The sequence below is a fragment of the Monomorium pharaonis genome, chromosome 9, assembly GCF_013373865.1.
Source record: "Monomorium pharaonis isolate MP-MQ-018 chromosome 9, ASM1337386v2, whole genome shotgun sequence".
Lineage (NCBI taxonomy): Eukaryota > Metazoa > Arthropoda > Insecta > Hymenoptera > Formicidae > Monomorium > Monomorium pharaonis.
Window position 1 is genome coordinate 2,797,886 of NC_050475.1, and position 18,768 is coordinate 2,816,653.

At 37.3% G+C, this 18,768-nt stretch overlaps 2 protein-coding genes across 12 annotated transcripts in view; one reads left to right on the forward strand and one right to left on the reverse strand.

Annotated features, from left to right (window-relative positions):
- LOC105831895 (moesin/ezrin/radixin homolog 1) overlaps positions 1-8,323 on the reverse strand; it is a 33,163-nt gene extending 24,840 nt beyond the window's left edge. For 2 of the 5 annotated variants that reach the window (XM_012672352.3, XM_036291674.1), the window contains exons 1-2: positions 8,108-8,323; positions 63-118 (exon numbers count right to left, since the gene is read on the reverse strand). In XM_012672352.3, coding sequence (XP_012527806.1) covers positions 63-74 — 12 coding nt within the window. In that variant the 5' untranslated portion in view covers positions 75-118; positions 8,108-8,323. Of the gene's footprint in view, positions 1-62; positions 119-257; positions 414-472; positions 559-7,357; positions 8,088-8,107 lie in introns of those variants that run through there. The other 3 variants (XM_036291675.1, XM_036291676.1, XM_036291677.1) reach the window with 3 other exon arrangements.
- Positions 8,324-9,758: 1,435 nt separating this feature from the next.
- Positions 9,759-18,052, forward strand: LOC105831905 (probable E3 ubiquitin-protein ligase HERC4). Of its 7 annotated transcripts, none has more exons than XM_012672368.3 (19): positions 9,759-11,487; positions 11,555-11,713; positions 12,699-12,885; positions 12,967-13,077; positions 13,178-13,300; positions 13,404-13,679; positions 13,755-13,906; positions 13,995-14,111; positions 14,314-14,574; positions 14,760-14,887; positions 15,081-15,249; positions 15,319-15,609; positions 15,812-15,997; positions 16,138-16,224; positions 16,294-16,485; positions 16,649-16,959; positions 17,031-17,180; positions 17,266-17,605; positions 17,708-18,052. In XM_012672368.3, the coding sequence occupies exons 3-19, from the start codon at positions 12,771-12,773 to the stop codon at positions 17,858-17,860; spliced, it is 3,162 nt and encodes a 1,053-aa protein (XP_012527822.1). In that variant the 5' UTR covers positions 9,759-11,487; positions 11,555-11,713; positions 12,699-12,770; the 3' UTR covers positions 17,861-18,052. The 7 variants fall into 7 exon arrangements, with proteins under 7 accessions (XP_012527822.1, XP_012527823.1, XP_012527824.1 ...); XM_012672369.3 differs by having other exon boundaries at positions 9,759-10,419; positions 11,541-11,713; XM_012672370.3 differs by having other exon boundaries at positions 9,759-10,419.
- Positions 18,053-18,768: the final 716 nt, after the last annotated feature.

Consider the following 18,768-nt stretch of genomic DNA (forward strand, 5'->3'; position numbering starts at 1 on the left):
CGACGACAAGACGGTTGACGGTTGATTTAAAAAGATTTCAATATCTCAAGTGGGATACATACCGACTTCGGCATCGTGACAGCTGTGTCTTCTCGTACTGAACAGCGGAACTATCCCTCTGTAACAGAACGATTAAAATCTAATTAGTTAAATAAAGATGATTGATTTACGGGGCGAATTCTGCATTCCCACTTCTCGAATACATCGGCGAAACCCAGCTCATAATTTTCGTTTTTAAAATATTATATCTTGCTAACCTGTCACATAACATTCAGTCATGTTGGCAGATGCGTAATTACAGTATTTGATCAGACGCTTAATTACAACAGACTCGGCCCGTTCTCGAGCCGCTAAGTAAGATATAATGGAATCACGTGTCCTTCTAGAGTATCAAAGATCATTCTGCAGTATCGGAATACACAGACGTGCGCATATAATTAATCCAGCGTAAATCAGATTTAAGAAAACTCACAATTAATATTGACTTTACTTTAGTGAGGCAACAGCGACTCAACAGGTGATGTATACGTCAATCGCTGTCGATTGCGAATGTTATCGGGGCACTGATAAACCTTTAAAGACGTATCCTAGTTTAAGTTTCTAATGTTTAGATAAATGTCAGATCTAATACAACGATAATTAAATTTCCTTTGAAAAACGAAGCGAGAGATTAAAATTAGATAACTCCAACGAATGTTTTGTCATCGATTCTAATAATCGATATCGTGACACTTGTTTTCAAGGTATTGTGATTCGTCGTGTTATTTTAAGCGTAAATCATAATGGTAAAGATTATAAACAATAAACGCTGACGTAAGCAACACAGATTGCGTAAGGTTCCTCGCGTCGTCGTTAAAATTAATTTAACGAGATGTTTGTTAACGGCACCAATTTTTTTACGCCTATGCGTATAAAAAAATCGTTTTATAATTCACATCGGTGTATTACATAACACAATGCGTGTATAAAATTGATTTAAAGATCATGAATAAAAAAACGTTAGTATGACAAATAATAAAAGATTAGGAGAAAAAATAAATAATGTAGGATTGAAAATGTTTCTTTTTTTTTTTTTTTTACCAAGAAGAAAGAAACAAGAATGCAATCCTTGCTAACGACATAACTAATTCGCGCAAGAATCTCAACGTCACAATAGTCACCGACGTAAATTTTAATTGCCAGCGACGCTTTAAGTACCGGATGCAAACCCATTGTTAGACGAGTTACTTTCACCGTAATGAAGATGCGGCCCTTTTCAGTGACAAGTTTCACAATTGTGCGACTAATTGCTTATTATCATCATTACCGTAAACTAAAAGTCGATCTCCCACGAGAGCAATAATTATGCAATTATGCAAAGAACTCGCGGCAGCATTCCCCTCACGTACGTCCGGTGCAATAAAATAAATCCGCGCGCATGTAAAGCAGCTTCTCATCATGACGCGTCAAGCTTTAACGTTAAAACCGACCTGGTTTCCCGAGAGGAAGGAAAATCACGTTTATTTCGAAAATGACCGGCTATCGTTGATTTATTGCCTCGTGCAAACGTCAATATTACGCTTGCAGAAATAGACGGCGGGTAACCAGCGCAGGTTACATAAGCCTTGTCTCTCGTTGCGTGCATGCACACGCCTCTCGAGATGCGGTATACGGGCCGTTCAACTACCTGTTACCCCGCTCGCTTTACTCTGATCCGCGCGATCTTTCGGTAAACTTCCATAATCCCCCTTGATCTCCGCCGTCTGGCTCTGCTTCCAGCGGCAGATTTAAAGCCTTCCTCCATGTACAGCCGCCGTACGGAAACAGAGGCAACGGCAAGAGGGGACAACGGGTAGTGCGATGCAAATCCGCGTGACCGACATCCGCCGAGGAGTGTCCGATCATCGTCTCCGATCTGTCCTCCTTCCTTCCCTCCCAACGCACGTCGTCGTCTAGCATTTCTTTATCTAGGACCCGACCCCACAGTCCAGACGTTCGTTGAACCGCCGTTATCTCTCGCCTCTCGTCGCGTACTTTGCCAGCGAAAGGCCGCGGCAGAGAAAGAGAGAGAGAGAGAGAATGGGATACGCATTCAAGAGATATCGATAACGGCAGCGAGAAGCGGCGAATATAGATGAATAATTATAGCAAAGAAACCCCTCCTTAATCGATCGGGATCCCTCGATCAACTCGCGAGTGAATTAAGGTATTAAGAAAATATAATAATGATTATCGTGCGATGCGCGAACATCGTGAACATCTTAAGGAGATTCTGCAGCAAATTACCGACATTTTTTTATTTATATAACAAAAACGTTGTTAATACATTGAATATTTAAAGTTACAAAGTTTTTTTATTATACTAACATAAAATCGCCCTTTGTCCTCTTCATTTCTATGCGTACTTTGATTGTATAAAAAAAATTTGAAATTTATAAAACAAAGATATTTTTCTAATGAAATCTAATAAGAAAATAGTTTGCTCCAGGATCTTAAGTGATGATTAACGAGCCATTGGCCAAGAAATACTTAACAGCCGTAATTATAGATAGTACAAGAAGCAGGCTATTATATACATCCATGATACTTTGTACGACCTTGCTGATACAAACGGCATGAAAAGGAGGAAAAGAAGCCGAGGCAGCGGTACCTCTTTACGATTTACGATCGCTCGAGCGTCACGTCTGTAGATTTAAACGATTATTTGTACAGCGTATCTCCCGAGCGTGGCCGGGCTGTATTAGAAATATACTTATCGATCGTACTACCAAATCGCGCTATCGATTTAATCTTAATTAATCGCTAATGTTTTAGCGCTCGTCGTGCCCCTCGTGCGATAAAAAAGGCGACTAATTCCGTGGCGAGCGCCGACCTAATTATCATCCCGTGTTTACATTCGATGCGATCTTGACACTAAGGCAAATAAAATACGGGAATCACGCCCCGGCATTTAAACGCTCTTATCTTCATTTAGCGCCACTTAGCGCTGAGCTGTAACGACAATTTATGTACCGTAATGTAATGGCTCGGCGCGTCGAAGATCTCGCGATCTTGCGTTTCGAAACCAACGACGAGATAACGATCGCGTGGGTGTTTTCAATCGCTAAATGCGCGACAAAAATACGAGAGTCCGTCTGATGATTCCAATAATAACCCGGTCTGAAGCCGCGTACATCGACAAGCTCTAATCACCAATTATTGATCATAAATCATCAATCGCGATCGTCAGGCACATCGATCTCTTAACCTCGTAATAAACTTTTAATTTATCATAATATGTGAAGCATAAGAAGCGGAATATGAAATAAATATCCTTTGTATAACCCTTTAATCATAGACTTGCTCATATTTTTCTGATGTCACTATTATATATATTTTGAAAATTCATTCACATGATTCTTTAAAAAAATTTTTTTACAAGAATTTTTCAAGACTTTTTTCTACTTTATAGATTGCAAAATGTTAAAATAACTAAATACTATTTTAATGTAAAGAGTTATTATAAAATTTTTTAACTATCAGCACTTTGATAATAAAAAGTGAAAATTCTTCCATGGTAAAACACACTCTAAGATTTATACAGAATTCCCTTTTGACAATTCGGAAAAACGTTCGAGAAGAGAGTAATCAATTATTAATAAATTAAGAAATTTGCACAACGATTTATACGGCAATTTGCTTGCAAATGTCAGCACATATATCACCGTAATTAAATTATACGTCGAGTTTAATACACGTGTAATTAACAGCTGATCTACGTGACGAACGTCCGGTTTCCTTCTCTGAGAAGCGCGGTGATAATTTTTACGGAACAAAGCCCGGAAACCGGTGTTTCCTGAGAGAAAAATGTATCCGATTCTTCTGTCTCCTGAAGGTAAAACTTAGTATATCATTAAGTTTATTCAAACTAAAAAAACGTAGCAATTCCGATTTAAAACAAAAATAATTCATAGAATTTATAAAATTAAAGAATTATGCGATAATTTAATTTCCAGAGCAATTTAACACACCTTCATTAATTTATATATATATATATATATATATATATATATAAAACAAAATTATTCAAAAGCAAAGTTACATATTTTTTTTTAATTAAAAAATGAATAAAATCAGGAGTTTAAACTCTCTAAATCTCCTCCCTCCTATAAATGTATTAATATATATATTTAAATAAAAAATATATTGCGTCACTTTCTTAAATAATTATTCGTCTGGAGTTGCAAAATGTTTACGACGACCAGAAAATCATTCAAGATTAACAGTGACAGAAATATCAACATTACGCAGAAGGAAGCCACATGATAATCCGCTATTGCGCGATTCCGTATGTCCATGATAGTAATAAACTACAACCCTTTTCACATGGAGCAGAGGAAGAATCGCGATGATTCCGTTCCGCGGAATCGGCGGAATTAAAATAACGGATTACATCATCGCGAAAATATATATATTACACAATGCCGAGATCAGCAGCGCTGACACTCCGGGCCAATAAATATAAGCGTGACGATCCAAAGACATTAATTAAAAACTGTCGGACTCGATAATCTCCCTTCGGACGGCATACAATTCATAATATCAGCATGTTCGCGATTCTCCGTATTATTACAAGTGTAACCAAAGGAAATTAACGCAATTAGTTAACATCCCAAAATAATTGCATGTACACCAGTCGTCGAGAGAGGAGCGATAAAAAATTGCAGATGAATATTATAAAGTTTTCAATTTCAAAGTTTGTTCAAATTTTTAAAAAATTCCCTGAAACTTTATTTAAAATTCCAGGTAAGATAAAAATTGTTTAATGTAGCTTTAAAATAAATTTATTTAATTATGCATCTTTTAACGCGCATTCCTTAACTATACAAAAAAGCCATTCGAATTTAATGAAATATTAAATTTAAGAAAGTTAAAAAATCCACAAAATGCACGTAACATTTTATCCGTTTACTACAATGTACTGTCTTTTGTACATTGTACTGTCTTTACTACATTGTACTCCCCAGCTTCTCTATCGGTCTCTTCGGTCTCTTCTCTCCGAGCCGCGCGTTACTCGCGACGATCGCGGTCGTCCACGTTTAACGCACGCTACACGTGCGACGGGAATGAACGTCCAAGGATTTCTCGACGAGAAAGGCGCCGCAGGGCGATAGCGAGCGTGCACGAGCCGACGCTACACCATCGTAACCTCTCCGTACGATTTTAGCGTGGAGGTGAAGAAGCCTCGGTGTCACGCGGGCACCAAGATGAGATCCGGGACGAATGGATGGGGAACCGCGGAACCGAACGTCATCGCTTTCCGTCCCCTCCCTTCGATTATAAATGCGTGTAATAATCATCGACGATCAGGGGCAACGAAAGTCTAGGAACGCGACTTCGGCGTGTTCGTCGAGTTGTCAACCGATTGGCGATTCCTTTCTAAATCCGTGTCCGCTTCAGGTGTTTTATTCAGGTGTTGCTCGCGCGAAATGATCTTTTAATAAATTTCTAGAGAAATTTGGAGATGTTTATTCATTCGTTCGGTCGTCGATGCCTCACGGATGGATTTTTAATCGTATAATAAGATACAAACTGGGAGTTCGGTCGTATAAGATTTTAAGAAGGTATAATCGAAGAAGATTTTGATCTGTTTATAAAAATTGTACGGCGTATTATTTAAAGGGAAAATAATGTTATGTTAAAATGTCATATCGATCGACCGTGTTGATTTCTAATAAGAAAATAAAAGTTGGAGTTTTATACGTGATATCTCAGATCCTTGCGCAATGGAAAAATATTAGAAAGTAAAAATTGGAATTTTAGAATCAGTTGCCTCAATGAGAACATTACAGATAAATAATAAGTTATATCTCTTGCATGACAATTTTATGATTTACTTACTTATTACTTTATTCGTACCTATTGTGTTACGTTTAATGTATGTTAAGGGAAAACTGATGAAATTATAATTCTTGCTCCCAATGTCCAATATCCTTCCATTTTGCGCAATGGAAAAAATATTAGATATTAGAAATTAGAATTTTAAAATTAGTTATCTCAATAAATACTACAAGTTATATCTCTTGTATGACACATTTATGTCTGTATGACACTTCATTAATATCTATTGTGTTATGTTTAATGTTTCATTAAGGAACCTGGTTCTATAAAATTCTAATTCTTATTCCTAATATCCGTCAAGAGAGACGCAGGGCCTAACAGATTAAATAATTGATATATTATATTACGTTACTTTTTAAAATGCTTCGATATACGTAACAATTATATGAATAGTTAGAGCAAACTTCTTTATATCTTCATGCAAAAATAAAACTGCACTGATCGTGTAGTTTTTTCGCACACACAAGTAAAAAAACATGCTTATAAACTAAAGATATTATCTATGAACCAAAGAAATATAATTAAAAATTTGGAAAAGCAGTTTAAAAAATTGTTACAACAATATTAAATGAAACTAAGTTGTACAGTTTTAAATGTAAATTGAAATATATCGTAATATGCGATGAACATTGAAACGTTGCAGATTAGCTCTGTCTAATTGTACAGTCACGATATTTTTAACGTAATCTACGAATATGTATAAATAATAATATGTAAAACCTCTTTAACGGTTATCAGAAACGTTCATTTATTTTACGCAGGTTTAAAGTTAAATGAATGGAATTCGAATACGTGGTAAAATTTCAAAAATCGTACAATTGCTACGTTTTCAATAAAATAAACCACTTTTTCGCTGATGTTTGTTTTTCGTACGTCGATCGTACGTTTTCAAGCTATTTGAGTTTTTAAACAAAAAGAAATACAGGCAGAAATTTCACTGTAGCTCGCTCGAGATTAATTGAAAAACGTTTGTTATTGTTATTGATCTATTCTAAATACGCGGAAACTCGTCGAAATATTTACACCGAATACGTCAATCATCTCGAATATAACTGCGCTGGCAAGTTTTTGGACACCCGATGGATGGGAAAGGAAAATATGCGGGTGCAATCGGATTAGTCGGTTGATTAATCAATTTATCGTTCAATATCCCTATATAAATCACACTCGTAGCTCTAATTTCCAATATAGCAAAAGAAAATGCAGTTGGATGTTAACGAAAACTCGTTTCACTTGAGCAACTTTTTTTTTTAATTTTCTGTTTCTTGAATATCACACTTTGATTTAAAAAAAAAAAAAAAACAGTCATGATTTGCTAATCAAATGAACTTCGCGCTTAACTTAGTTTTTCTTCCGACAAATTCAATAATAAACAATGAGAATCGTCTATCGATTATCTATCCTTTGTCATTTCACAAAGCTATAAAAAAGATAAAGAGTCTGCTATACGCAAATCGGGATCAAAGTCAAAGTACGTCACGTATAATACGGTACGTACATTACAGATGTACACGAATCCACGGAGAGTCGCCGCGGTAATCACGGCGAAGTGGAATCGACGTCGGTAAACGTGGCAACGCACGCGGATGAAAAACGGAAAATTAAAGTTAAACGCAGTTGGCTCCAACCGACGGATGTCGGTACAATCGAACCGGTTCTCCGGTTGCGATGCCGAACCGCGCGCACAGCCTCGATTCCTTCCCGAGGAAGACGTATCACGCGCTCACCGTGTTCCAACGTGCACTGAGGAGCAGAAAGACGAGGAGAAGAAGGAGGAAAAAAGAGAGACGGGAGAGGGGGGAGCGGCGACAGCCCCGACCCCGCGCGCGGCGTCGTCGTCGTCGTCGTCGTCGTCGTCGTCGCCGCTACGAGGTCGGAGTCGCCGCCTCGGTCGACCGACTCCGCGCGGGCTGCCGCCCGCGCGTCACGCGTTTCTGAATCACGCGGATCGCGATGCCGCGACGATCGAAAGCGGTGCCGAACGCGATCGAACGAGGGGAGCGAGGGGGGGGGGGGAGGAGGAGCGGGGTAGGACGGGAGGTTTACCGGCGATCCGAACCTCCGCCGGCGACCTCGGCGTCCTGTTTCGGCACGTCTCCCGAACCCCCGGGGGGGCCCCGTCGACTATCCTCCTCGTGAGCGGAGCGGAACGGTACGCGGTACTCCGCGGCGACGATATCAACGGCGCCGACGACGTCGGCGACGTCGACGGTGCGGCGTGGCGCGGCGGCGGCGCGCGCGCGCTTACCTGATACTCCGATTCTTGGCACGCACCCCCGAGGATCCCGTGACACGTGTGTGCCGCACCGCATCCACGACGACGGCCCGGCTGGCGTTCGCGCTACTGGCACCCCGCGACAGCCGGCGTAACAGGAAATTGCACGATCCACACCCAAAAATCCCGTCACGTTCGGAAAATACTGACACCTCACTGATATAATATGGCCGCCGCCGCCTGTCCGTCCATCCGTCCGTGCGTGCGTACGTCCGCTCGCGCACATAGTGGGGGGTAAGCGGCGCGGCGGTGGGAGAACGAGGCTAGAGGAGGGGCTTGGAAGGAGAGAGGGGGACAAGCACGGATCATGCGCTTCAAGAAGATGTGTCACTAGCGGGAAATTTAAAACACGTCTCGCGAATTGCATTTCGCGCCGTCCACACTCTTATCGTTCGCGATTTGAACGTTAATATTTAATCTATTTAATAATCCTCGAATTTGTTTTCGTTAAAGAAAAAAAGGAAAATTTGTTTCACCGTTAGGCTTGTTCTCATCGTGAATTTTTTGTATTAATTATTTTACATTTATTTTATTTAACTATAAAGTGCTGTTGTTATTAAATTTTCAGCTAGGGGCTTGATTCTTGAATTCATTCGCAAGAGAAACGTATTCGCAAATTCTGATCTTACAGAAAAATTGGAAACTTATTGGCTGTCGTATGGCTTTTAACCAATGAACTTGCAACTTTCTGTTAGAGCGGATATTTGCGCATATGTTTCTCTTGCGAATAAATTCAAGAATTGAGCCCCTGCCAATTCTATTTTAATAGTTTTTGTTAAAATTTTGATAGTTTAAAATAATAATTATTAAAAAGATCTTTTTACGTTAAGTATCAGAACTAATATGTAAAAGTGTGTCTTTCAAATCATTCTTAATTAAGAAAATTAACCCTAATCCCTCCAACCAGAGTCATTCATGTCCTTCCCATCTCTAACAATCGTTCCAAAAAACCACTGATAGAATCATCCTTCCTACCTGTAAAAAAGGTCTTGTGGTAGGGAACTTGATGTAGAAATTCTAAAACTTTAGCCAAAAAAAAATATACTAGTTCATTTTGTTTTAAAACGGCAATTAGGCATTGAAGTCGTGTGCGGAAAACTAAATTTTGGTTGGAAGTCTATGTTAGTGTTGTATGTAGACAAATAAAAATGTTTTTTCACAAAAATGTATCTTTCTGCTTAATTTGCGCCCTCGAACTTTATTAATAATAATACTTTATTCTCTTCAGCGTTTATACCCTCGAATTTTATTAAATTTCATCCGTTAAGATTCGTATACGTTGTGATTTTGTAAAGAAAGCAAGTGATAATGTGCGTTTGTCAATAAATAATTGTTATAAAAAATATTTAAACAAATAATTTTCAAATTATTTTTATATTGATTTTTAATTGAAGGTATAAAGAGATTATAAATATTTTTATGAATTTTTGAACGGTAAAAACGCACTGGAATGGACCCTGGTTGGAAAGATTAAGGTTAGGAATGGTGAAACATACAAAATAGCCTCTCGTTTGTTTATGAAACTTATAAGTTAATTCCCGTTTTACTCCTCGCAATTTTTGTTGGAGCTATATAAAAAAATTAGATATCAATGATAAAACAATTTATTAGATAAGTTAAAACATTTATCCAGTTATCTACTTCGATGCAATGAGAAACAGATAATGTTATTAATTTCTTCAATTATCTCCGTCTTCCCTCTTCCTCATCCTTAACACATAATTTGATAATTCTAGTTCTGTAAGATAATTCTCTTTAAAAAACTAAGAATAGTGTATTATTCATAGTCGATTTTTATCACAAGACAATTTTAATATTTCATTTATAACATTTACATACATTTTTCAAAATATGTTGAAATATATACATAAGGAGGGGTCGATGAAAAATTTATTTATGCTAAAAATGACGAAAATTGGCTCAGAAATGTGACGCGACATATATACAGAAGAAATGCCGAGGCACAACGTGTGTACGAAGAACGCGGCATTGTTCACAAAAATGTACTCTGCTCGTAGTCTAGCTTGCATTCCTGTGCCGCGGTTTCGCGGCTGCTATCGGTCCGCGAGCACTGCAAAAGATCTGCAAGTTGGCCCCGTCGCGAACAGTCACGAGTCACGAGCTGTAAGAGGTTATATGTTTCGCTGATGCATGCGCGGTTGTCGAGTCACGTTGAACGTTGAACAGCTAAGCAGTCGTCATGCCAGTCGGAGATACACGTACGACTGTCATTCGTCGTGACGTCGATCTCCGTGTTGTCTCGGCGACGTTGACCTACTGAAAATGTAAGTGTGAACGTGCGATGCTCACGATTGATAATAAATAACAGTAAGCCGGATTGTCGCTATATTAGCGAATAACATGATGAAGGGGGTTCTTGTGTCGTCAACAATGCCGCTCGCTCGTCGTGTGTTATATCTCGATCTGTACGATATGATAACCTAAACCTAAACCGTAATGTGGCGATGTTCAGAACGATTAAGCTCTCGATTCAAAGCTCGAGCTCCCCTGTCATTGGACATTTGCGACGAACGCGCGAGCGTCTCTCGCTCGTGCGAGAAATCCCTAAAAAAACGCCGTTCGAAGACAAAAAAAAAGCCGAGAGAGAAACTGCTGTGACTCGGCATTTTACGCGTCATTCCGCGCGTTTCGGAATCATCTGTTGTCTGTCGACATCTCGTCTCGACGCCGTTCGCGAATATCTGTCGTTATCGAATGATCGCGAACAATCGAGCTCGCTCGAAAGTCCACTCCGCTCTTCGCGCTTCCGCTCTTCGAGAAAACCGGGGGATCGCGTTCCCTCTCCCATCCTCCCATCCCTCTCTCAATGTTTGTCTCATTCTCATGCTTTTATTAACATCCCTTCGGCGAACAGTTCGCGCGATAACGGCGGAGTATATGCTCGAGAATATTTACATATTTACTCGCGTGTATTCGTTCGTCCGAGCGTGACAGAATCTAACCTCTCGGCGTGACGTCTCTCGTCTCGTGTCGCCACGTTTCCGAGAGTTCCATCTCCGTCTCGGTACTCTCGGCTTGTCTCGCACGTTCAGCTCTTTGACATGCTTTCCGAGAGGAGATTTTCGTTCTGAGAGGAAGGAGCGGGTGATCCTCTTTTTTTTTTCCGTACCGAGAGGTGTCGATCGATCCGCGACATCCCGGTGCGGCGGTCCTCGTGGTTCCGACGATCCGTCGCCGCGAGGAGGCATTTTTATCTTTGAGGACTTCACTTTTTACCAACACGCATACCACCACGTGAATCCCACACGTGCCTGTCGTCCCCGCGAGGCTGATGCCATCCCGCGGATGTCGCACGTGTGGCCGCGAAAGAGAGGGAGATCGAGATAAACATGGTTAGTCACACGTAGTATTATTATTTTTACTCTGCTACGGCGCGAGACGCCAGTATCCTCTTTTTAGGTATGTTTCTCGGCTTCATACATGGACCCGTAGCCGCCTGTAAAAATCACGCCCGACCTACGCTCGGCCGAAAGATAGGGACAGAAGCCGGGTAGAATTGACCGTCTTGCCTGATAATCGCCTTGCCCGGGAAGGCGTTCGTTTCCAAAAGTCCCCGGGGTGAGTGAGAGGACAGAACAATCGTTACGGGAAATGCCTTCGCGTTGACGGAAAGTGTTGTTAGTTCGAAGTGGAAAAATCGAAATGGCAAAAATTAACTACAATATTATTAACCAAATCTAACAAGTTGTACGCAACATAGATACGTGAATCACATTTCTGCGTTATTGATTGAAAATGTGAGAGTTAAAAAATTTGTGAGGAGTGAATTGCTTCACCTTTCTATCAAAGCCAAATGGACTAATTTACGTTATGTTGCTCGATGTATCATGTACAATACCCCTGTTGAAAGCAGCATGTTTCAGTATGATAGAAACATAGTTTTACCACGGTTGTGTACAAGAAACGGACTACATTATGTGTGAACATAAGAAATACATTAGTTTTTTTATTAATGAGAGATTAATTAAGAAATTAATATCTACCATCTTTAATAGAGATTTTATTCTTGTTTAGAATAAGGTCTTGCAATGCTTGAATATTATATTATTGTTTTAACAGAATATTTTTCAATTGATTATACAAGTAATGTTAGAAAAATAAATTTGCTTATATTATTATCCAATTGCCCTCTGTTCCAATTCCTCAAAACTCTAAAGTTTTTCACAGCTAATGTAACTAACTTAAATATTTAACTATAAACAGTTTTGAAGAATCGAGTAAAAAATAAATACTTTTTTTCTATATCTCTTAAAATTTATTTAGCTAGAAGAATGATATAACATTGTACTGGTGGTTATTTAAGTATTCTATGACTTTATCCTAAACAGAGATAAATCTGTTATAGACATGGACAATCTCTTATTAATAAAATGTATATCTCTCAGGTGATTACAGTATTATTAACATTAAATATATTCAAATATCTTTGATATCAATCTAGTATTTTGTTTAATAGATAACACTGATGTATTATACATGACTACTTATAAATTTAATATATATTAAATACTTAACTAAGTATGTATTGTATATTGGTATACAGGCAAACAGACCGAGAAAGCGTTCCACAGATGAGTGTGATTTAGTGATAAAACAGTTCAGATATCACAGTGACATGTTCTGTTGGGGCAGTACTATTCATGGGGAGCTGGGTTTGGGTGGTATTGAGGATGAGAACATCTTCATACCACGGGAAGTGGATTTTTTAGAGTCAAAGGATGTTGAGGAAAGTGAGTCTCTCTTAAAAGATTTTGATGACAGTTCACAAAATTCTTATTACAAGAATGTTCTGACAAAAAATGAAATTCCAGTTGCTTGTGGGGAAAATTATACTGTAGTTGTGACGAAAAATGGTCAAATGTATTCCTGCGGTAACAACGACTATGGACAGCTTGGCCATGAGATGCCAAGGAAAAGGTTACGTGAGTACAATATAACAATTAAGTGTGCAATTTAGATCTCATTGAATTGTAAAATTTTCTATGAAGTTTTCTAAAATATATTGATTTCTTTTTTTTATAGAATTGATACCTGGCCTGGATGCATTTGTATTCAAAACAATAGCGTGCGGCAATTGTCATACTCTGGCTGTGAATGAGTGGGGACAGCTTTTTAGTTGGGGTTGTAATTTGAATGGCCAACTAGGTAATGTATACATTTTTCAGTTTTTAAAATCTATATCAAAGGTACTATTTTCGTGAAATACAATACAGGAATACAATAATCACGTTTATTTTATCTCACACAGGATTAGATACCGTCATAAGTATGGAGCGTGTTCCACGTATGGTAAAGGCATTGGGTACAAATGTGATAGTGCAGATTGCGTGTGGCGTGGAACATTCGATTGCTCTGACTAATGACGGAGATCTGTACGCGTGGGGTAGCAATAGAGATGGACAATTGGGATTAGGATCCGATGCATGTGCTGAGATCAAGCCGAAAAGAATTACCTCATTAAATGCCATACCAATTGCATTTGTCGCATGTGGCGGTTATCACACTGTAGTTATATCAAAATCGGGTAAAGATCTTACATTATATTGGTATCGTTCGATTTTATGCGAATATAGCTTCTATGTGTTTACTATTTTCTCAGGAGCAATATTTTCATGGGGGAGAAACACCTTTGGACAACTAGGATTAAATGATAGGAAGGTGAGAAAACTACCATGCCAGTTGCGTACTTTGAGAAATGCGAAAGTATGTTATGCGGCCTGCGGTGAGGAATTCACGGTGTTCTTGACAATGGTAAATTTGATTTATGCCTTAAATAGTATTGAAATTCTTTCTGGAAATTAGAGAATCGTAAGATAACAACTTTTAGTAATTGTTTTAGGACGGTGGAGTATTTACATGTGGTGCTGGAATGTATGGTCAATTAGGTCACGGCAATAATACAAATGAGATTTTGCCACGACAAGTTATGGAATTGATGGGTAGCACTGTAACGCAAGTAAGTTTTAATTTAAATAAGCAAAAATAATGTGTCATAATTACGCGATTAAGATATAATTTTGTACTGTGACATTATATTACTTGAATTTTAATTGTATAGTTTATGTATTTATTAATGTATTGTATTGAACACACACACACACACACACACACACACACATCAAAATTACATTAAGATATATATTATTATTTCTTTGCAGATATCTTGTGGAAAAAAGCACACATTGGCCTTAGTGCCGTCTAGAGGGAAAATTTACGCATGGGGTTTGGGAGGCGCTGGACAATTAGGTAATCGTGTCTCAGCGAGTGCTACGACGCCACAAGTCGTTCTAGGACCATGGTCTTCGCCGAGTGGATCGTCAGTGATACTCGATCTGCACCGTAACTCCCAAATCGACTGTGTTGTTAGACATATCTTTAGTGGAGGCGATCATTGTTTTGCCACAATTAGTCTGAAAAAAGTATGTTTTTTTCACATTGGTCCTGTTATCATTTTTTATTAATTTACCTTTGAAATAAGAGACTTTAGATTAACAGATTATTTTTTTTGAAAAAGGGAGAATGTGACAAAATATTTCATTTTGCATTGTTTCTGTGATAAAATACAAAAAATTATTTCTACTTAAATATATCTAAATATCTACAGGATAATATAGAACCAGTTGACTTAAGAATATTAGGACCGACTTCTCAAATTCTTACAGTGACTGAGGAAAAACTAAGCGACTGTCAGAAAATACTACCAGGTTCACCGATTAATCATGAATTAATGACGTGAGTGAAAATTTTGCATACTAGAGAATACAATTTAACACAGAGATATTCATTTAAGCGTTCGCGCAACTGTTTATATTTTTTCCTTCGTTTCTCGACTTTCTTTGCCACAATAGAACTGATCTAATCGATTTTCCGCAATCTCGATTATTGCATAGACATCAAGTATTTATGCAAGTATTATGTTTTTCAGGTATCTAGAAACTGTATTCAAAAGTCAAGCTTGTATAAACGCGTCCTTCTTACTCAGTAACGAGGCGCATTATGGATGTTCGAGCAAGCATCACGGGGTCGATTTCGATTACGCTATCAAATTATTCGGAATTATCTCAGAACTGGACAACAATACAATTCAAGAACTGGTACATATATGAATATATACGTAAAATCTTAATCGATGTTTAAATGGCGACGTTATACTTTTATTCCAGATTTTTACATGCGTAACTGAGAATCTGATACCATCGTTTAGAGATAATCCACCTGATGTAGAATCCCTGAGAGTGTACTTAACGCTACCGCTATACCATCGCTTCGCGAATTTGTCTAACTACAGTGCCTTGCAAACGCCATTCAGCAAGGCAGTGTTCAACCTGAAACCCGAAGCATGCAGAGTCGTAGGTCTGTGGTGGAGCATAGCCCCGTCGTATTATTTTGAGAGACTTGTGAGAATGTACAAGTCTGTAGTGCTGCACTTCGTAAAACAATCGACGGCGGACAAGGTAAACTGTACGCAGGAATGGTCATGCGAGTGAGAAGTGATTTGGAAAAAAAAGTTTTGAGATTTTTTAAATTTTCACAAATGAATAAATTATAAGATATTTTTACAAATAAGATATTTTATAAAAATTTCATAACTTTCTTCTCTCTAAAAGGAGATAGAGATATCTTATATATAGTAATTTTGGGGAACATATTTTGCAGATGGTTATGTGGACTGAAAGCTTAGAGTATGCTTTACGACTGTTAACGTTATTGTATAAGATAAATGTTACAAGTTCGCGAGATATACGAGTACCTTATGAGACCTTCCACTTGCCAGAATTGTCAGAATATGTAGAGATTAGACGCGACTACCTCAAATGGCTGACAGAAACTGATCTGTCTTATGTAAGTAATCCTGGATTTTCAATGAGCTATTTAATTTATACATACATACGTATGTATACATACATATATATAGCGAATTAAGTAATACATTGTGCTTATTGTTATGCACCTGTAGCATTAAAATTCTTAAAATTTTTCAGTATCGTAAAATATATTTCTGCAGTTATCCTTTTTTGTTCGATGCCGAGGCGAAAACCACGTTGCTCCAAACCGATCAATCTATACAGGTATATTATAAAGAAGAGTTAATTGGAAATTAATTGTACGCTTTATTTATCGAGCTATATTTATGTTAGATGCAATCCGCGATGAATGAAGCGATGTCACGAGTTGTGAGAGATTTGATGCTGGGTACAGCTTTCTTAGAATGTAACGCCCAGACTTATAGTCAGTTTGTACATTTACATGTATCACGGACTAACATAGTCAACGATACTCTGGAACAGTTGTCTATGTACGATTCTAAAGAGTTAAAGAGACCACTTAGAGTAAGCAGCTTTAAGACTTAATATCTGAATCCAAATACTTAAAAAAATAGATCTTTCAAGAATTAAATTTTAAAAGAAATTTTAACTTAGAGATTCTAAATCTTATACTATATATAAATTTTTATAATACAATTATATCTAGAGCGCATTTAAATGTTTCTAGGTTAAATTTCGCGATGAAGAAGCTGAAGATGTGGGTGGCGTGAGAAAAGAGTTTTTTATGCTTCTTTTCGCGGAAATTCTTGATTTTAAATACGGTATGTTCAAAGAATATGAAGAGACGAGAACGATTTGGTTCAACTCGGACTCGTTGGAGGACGAAATTATGTTTTCCCTGATCGGTATTCTCTGCGGCTTAGCTATTTACAATTTTGTAATTATCAACTTACCATTTCCGCTGGCCTTGTATAAGAAACTCTTGGGAGAATCGGTTGGGTTAAATGATATTAAGGGAATGTCACCGACAATAGCTAGGTATTTTGCTCATTCTAGAATTTATACGACGTTAATTATATTATTAAATGAAATATCAATGCATATTGCAGAAGTTTAGAAAGTATTCTTGAATATAACGAATCGGACTTTGAAGAAGTATTCTGCTTGAACTTCGGGATAAGCAGGGAAGTATTCGGCGAAATAAAAAACTTCGAATTGATACCCGATGGTAATACAGTTCCTGTAACATTAAAAAATAAGTACGTAAACATTTTATGCATATTAGCACCAATATGATGATAGCATAAAAAGAAAAAAAGGAAAGCAAAATGGTTTCGATTGTAGGCAACAGTACGTGGACCTTTACGTGGACTATATATTGAACAAGTCAGTAGAGATGCAGTTCAAAGCGTTTTACAAAGGTTTTCATGATGTATGTGGTGGAAGGATGTTGGAGCTGTTTCACAGTCATGAACTGATGTCGCTTCTGATCGGCAATGAAAATTATGATTGGGAAGAATTGGAGAGGAATGCCGATTACAAGGAGGGCTATAGCAAAAACGATCCAACCATTGTACTCTTTTGGCAGGTCTTCCACGAATTGCCCTTGGAAGAAAAAAAGAAATTTCTGCTTTTCTTAACGGGTAGCGACAGAATTCCTATACAGGGCATGAAAGCTATAAAAGTGAGTGCGATATATTGAGTTAAACACTATAGGATGTGTACTCTTATGGAAAATGTGTTATATTTTTGAAACAAAAGTTAACATGCTATTTGTCACTTGCAGATAACGATTCAGCCAATGACTGACGAACGTTTCCTACCGGCCGCGCATACGTGTTTTAATCTGCTTGATCTGCCACGTTATCAAACTCGTGAAAGATTGAAATATAAATTGCTGCAAGCTATCCAACAAAATCAAGGATTCTCGCTTGTGTGAACTGATGATCGCGACACGCCTTTCTTATGACTCGTAATGTACGATAGCTTTATTTGTGACACAAATTTAACAAAGACGCAAAATAATCACGAAAAGTAATGAGTTCTCCAAAGCAATGTTAATATCGCGCATGATTCGTCTGTGCGTCTCTCGTTTCGGCTTTTTTAGTTTAAAATTAGAAAAAAAGAAAAACCTTTGAAGTGTTATATTGTTACCTAATACCAACGTATGCCTCAACAAACTTAATAATTATATAATGAAACTAAATCTGAACTTTTAACTTTTTAAAAAATTAGAGATTAATTTAACAAACATTAATTTAAATCAAATTTAATGATATTAATATTAATTAAAATATATATTAAATAATATTAATATTATAATCAATATAATTAATATTGATATTATCAAATGCTATTGATATTATTTTAATAGTATTAATATTAATAAAAATTTTCAAACGAAATTCATTAAAGTTTTATATATTGTAAACATAGAACAATACATAAATTATGTGAAAATCTATTGATATTTGTTACAAAGAAATTCTAAAATATAACATATGTATTGAAAAGTCATCGGTTTATCATGAGGAGAGAAAAAAAATGCGTGGTGTTAATTTGTGTATGTAAGTTAAGACATGATGATACATAGAGAAAGTTACCTAATTTAATAAGAACTTTTTGTCACAAAATAGACAAATTTCATAATTTTAAGAATTCCATATTTTTTGCTATCACGTTATTAATTTAAGAGTATATTTTTGGGCTTGCCATATATCTGAGAGTTTAAGATGTAGACTCTAAAATGAAATAAATAAATATATATACATGTGTATATATATATATATATGTGTGTGTGTGTGTGTATATATACACATATATATGTGTGTATATATATCAAACTAG

Coding starts and splice junctions, on each gene's coding strand:
- LOC105831905 (XM_012672365.3), top strand. Junction 13,301..13,403: donor TAATTTGAATGGCCAACTAG/GTAATGTATACA, acceptor TATCTCACACAG/GATTAGATACCGTCATAAGT. Junction 17,606..17,707: donor AGGGCATGAAAGCTATAAAA/GTGAGTGCGATA, acceptor TGTCACTTGCAG/ATAACGATTCAGCCAATGAC.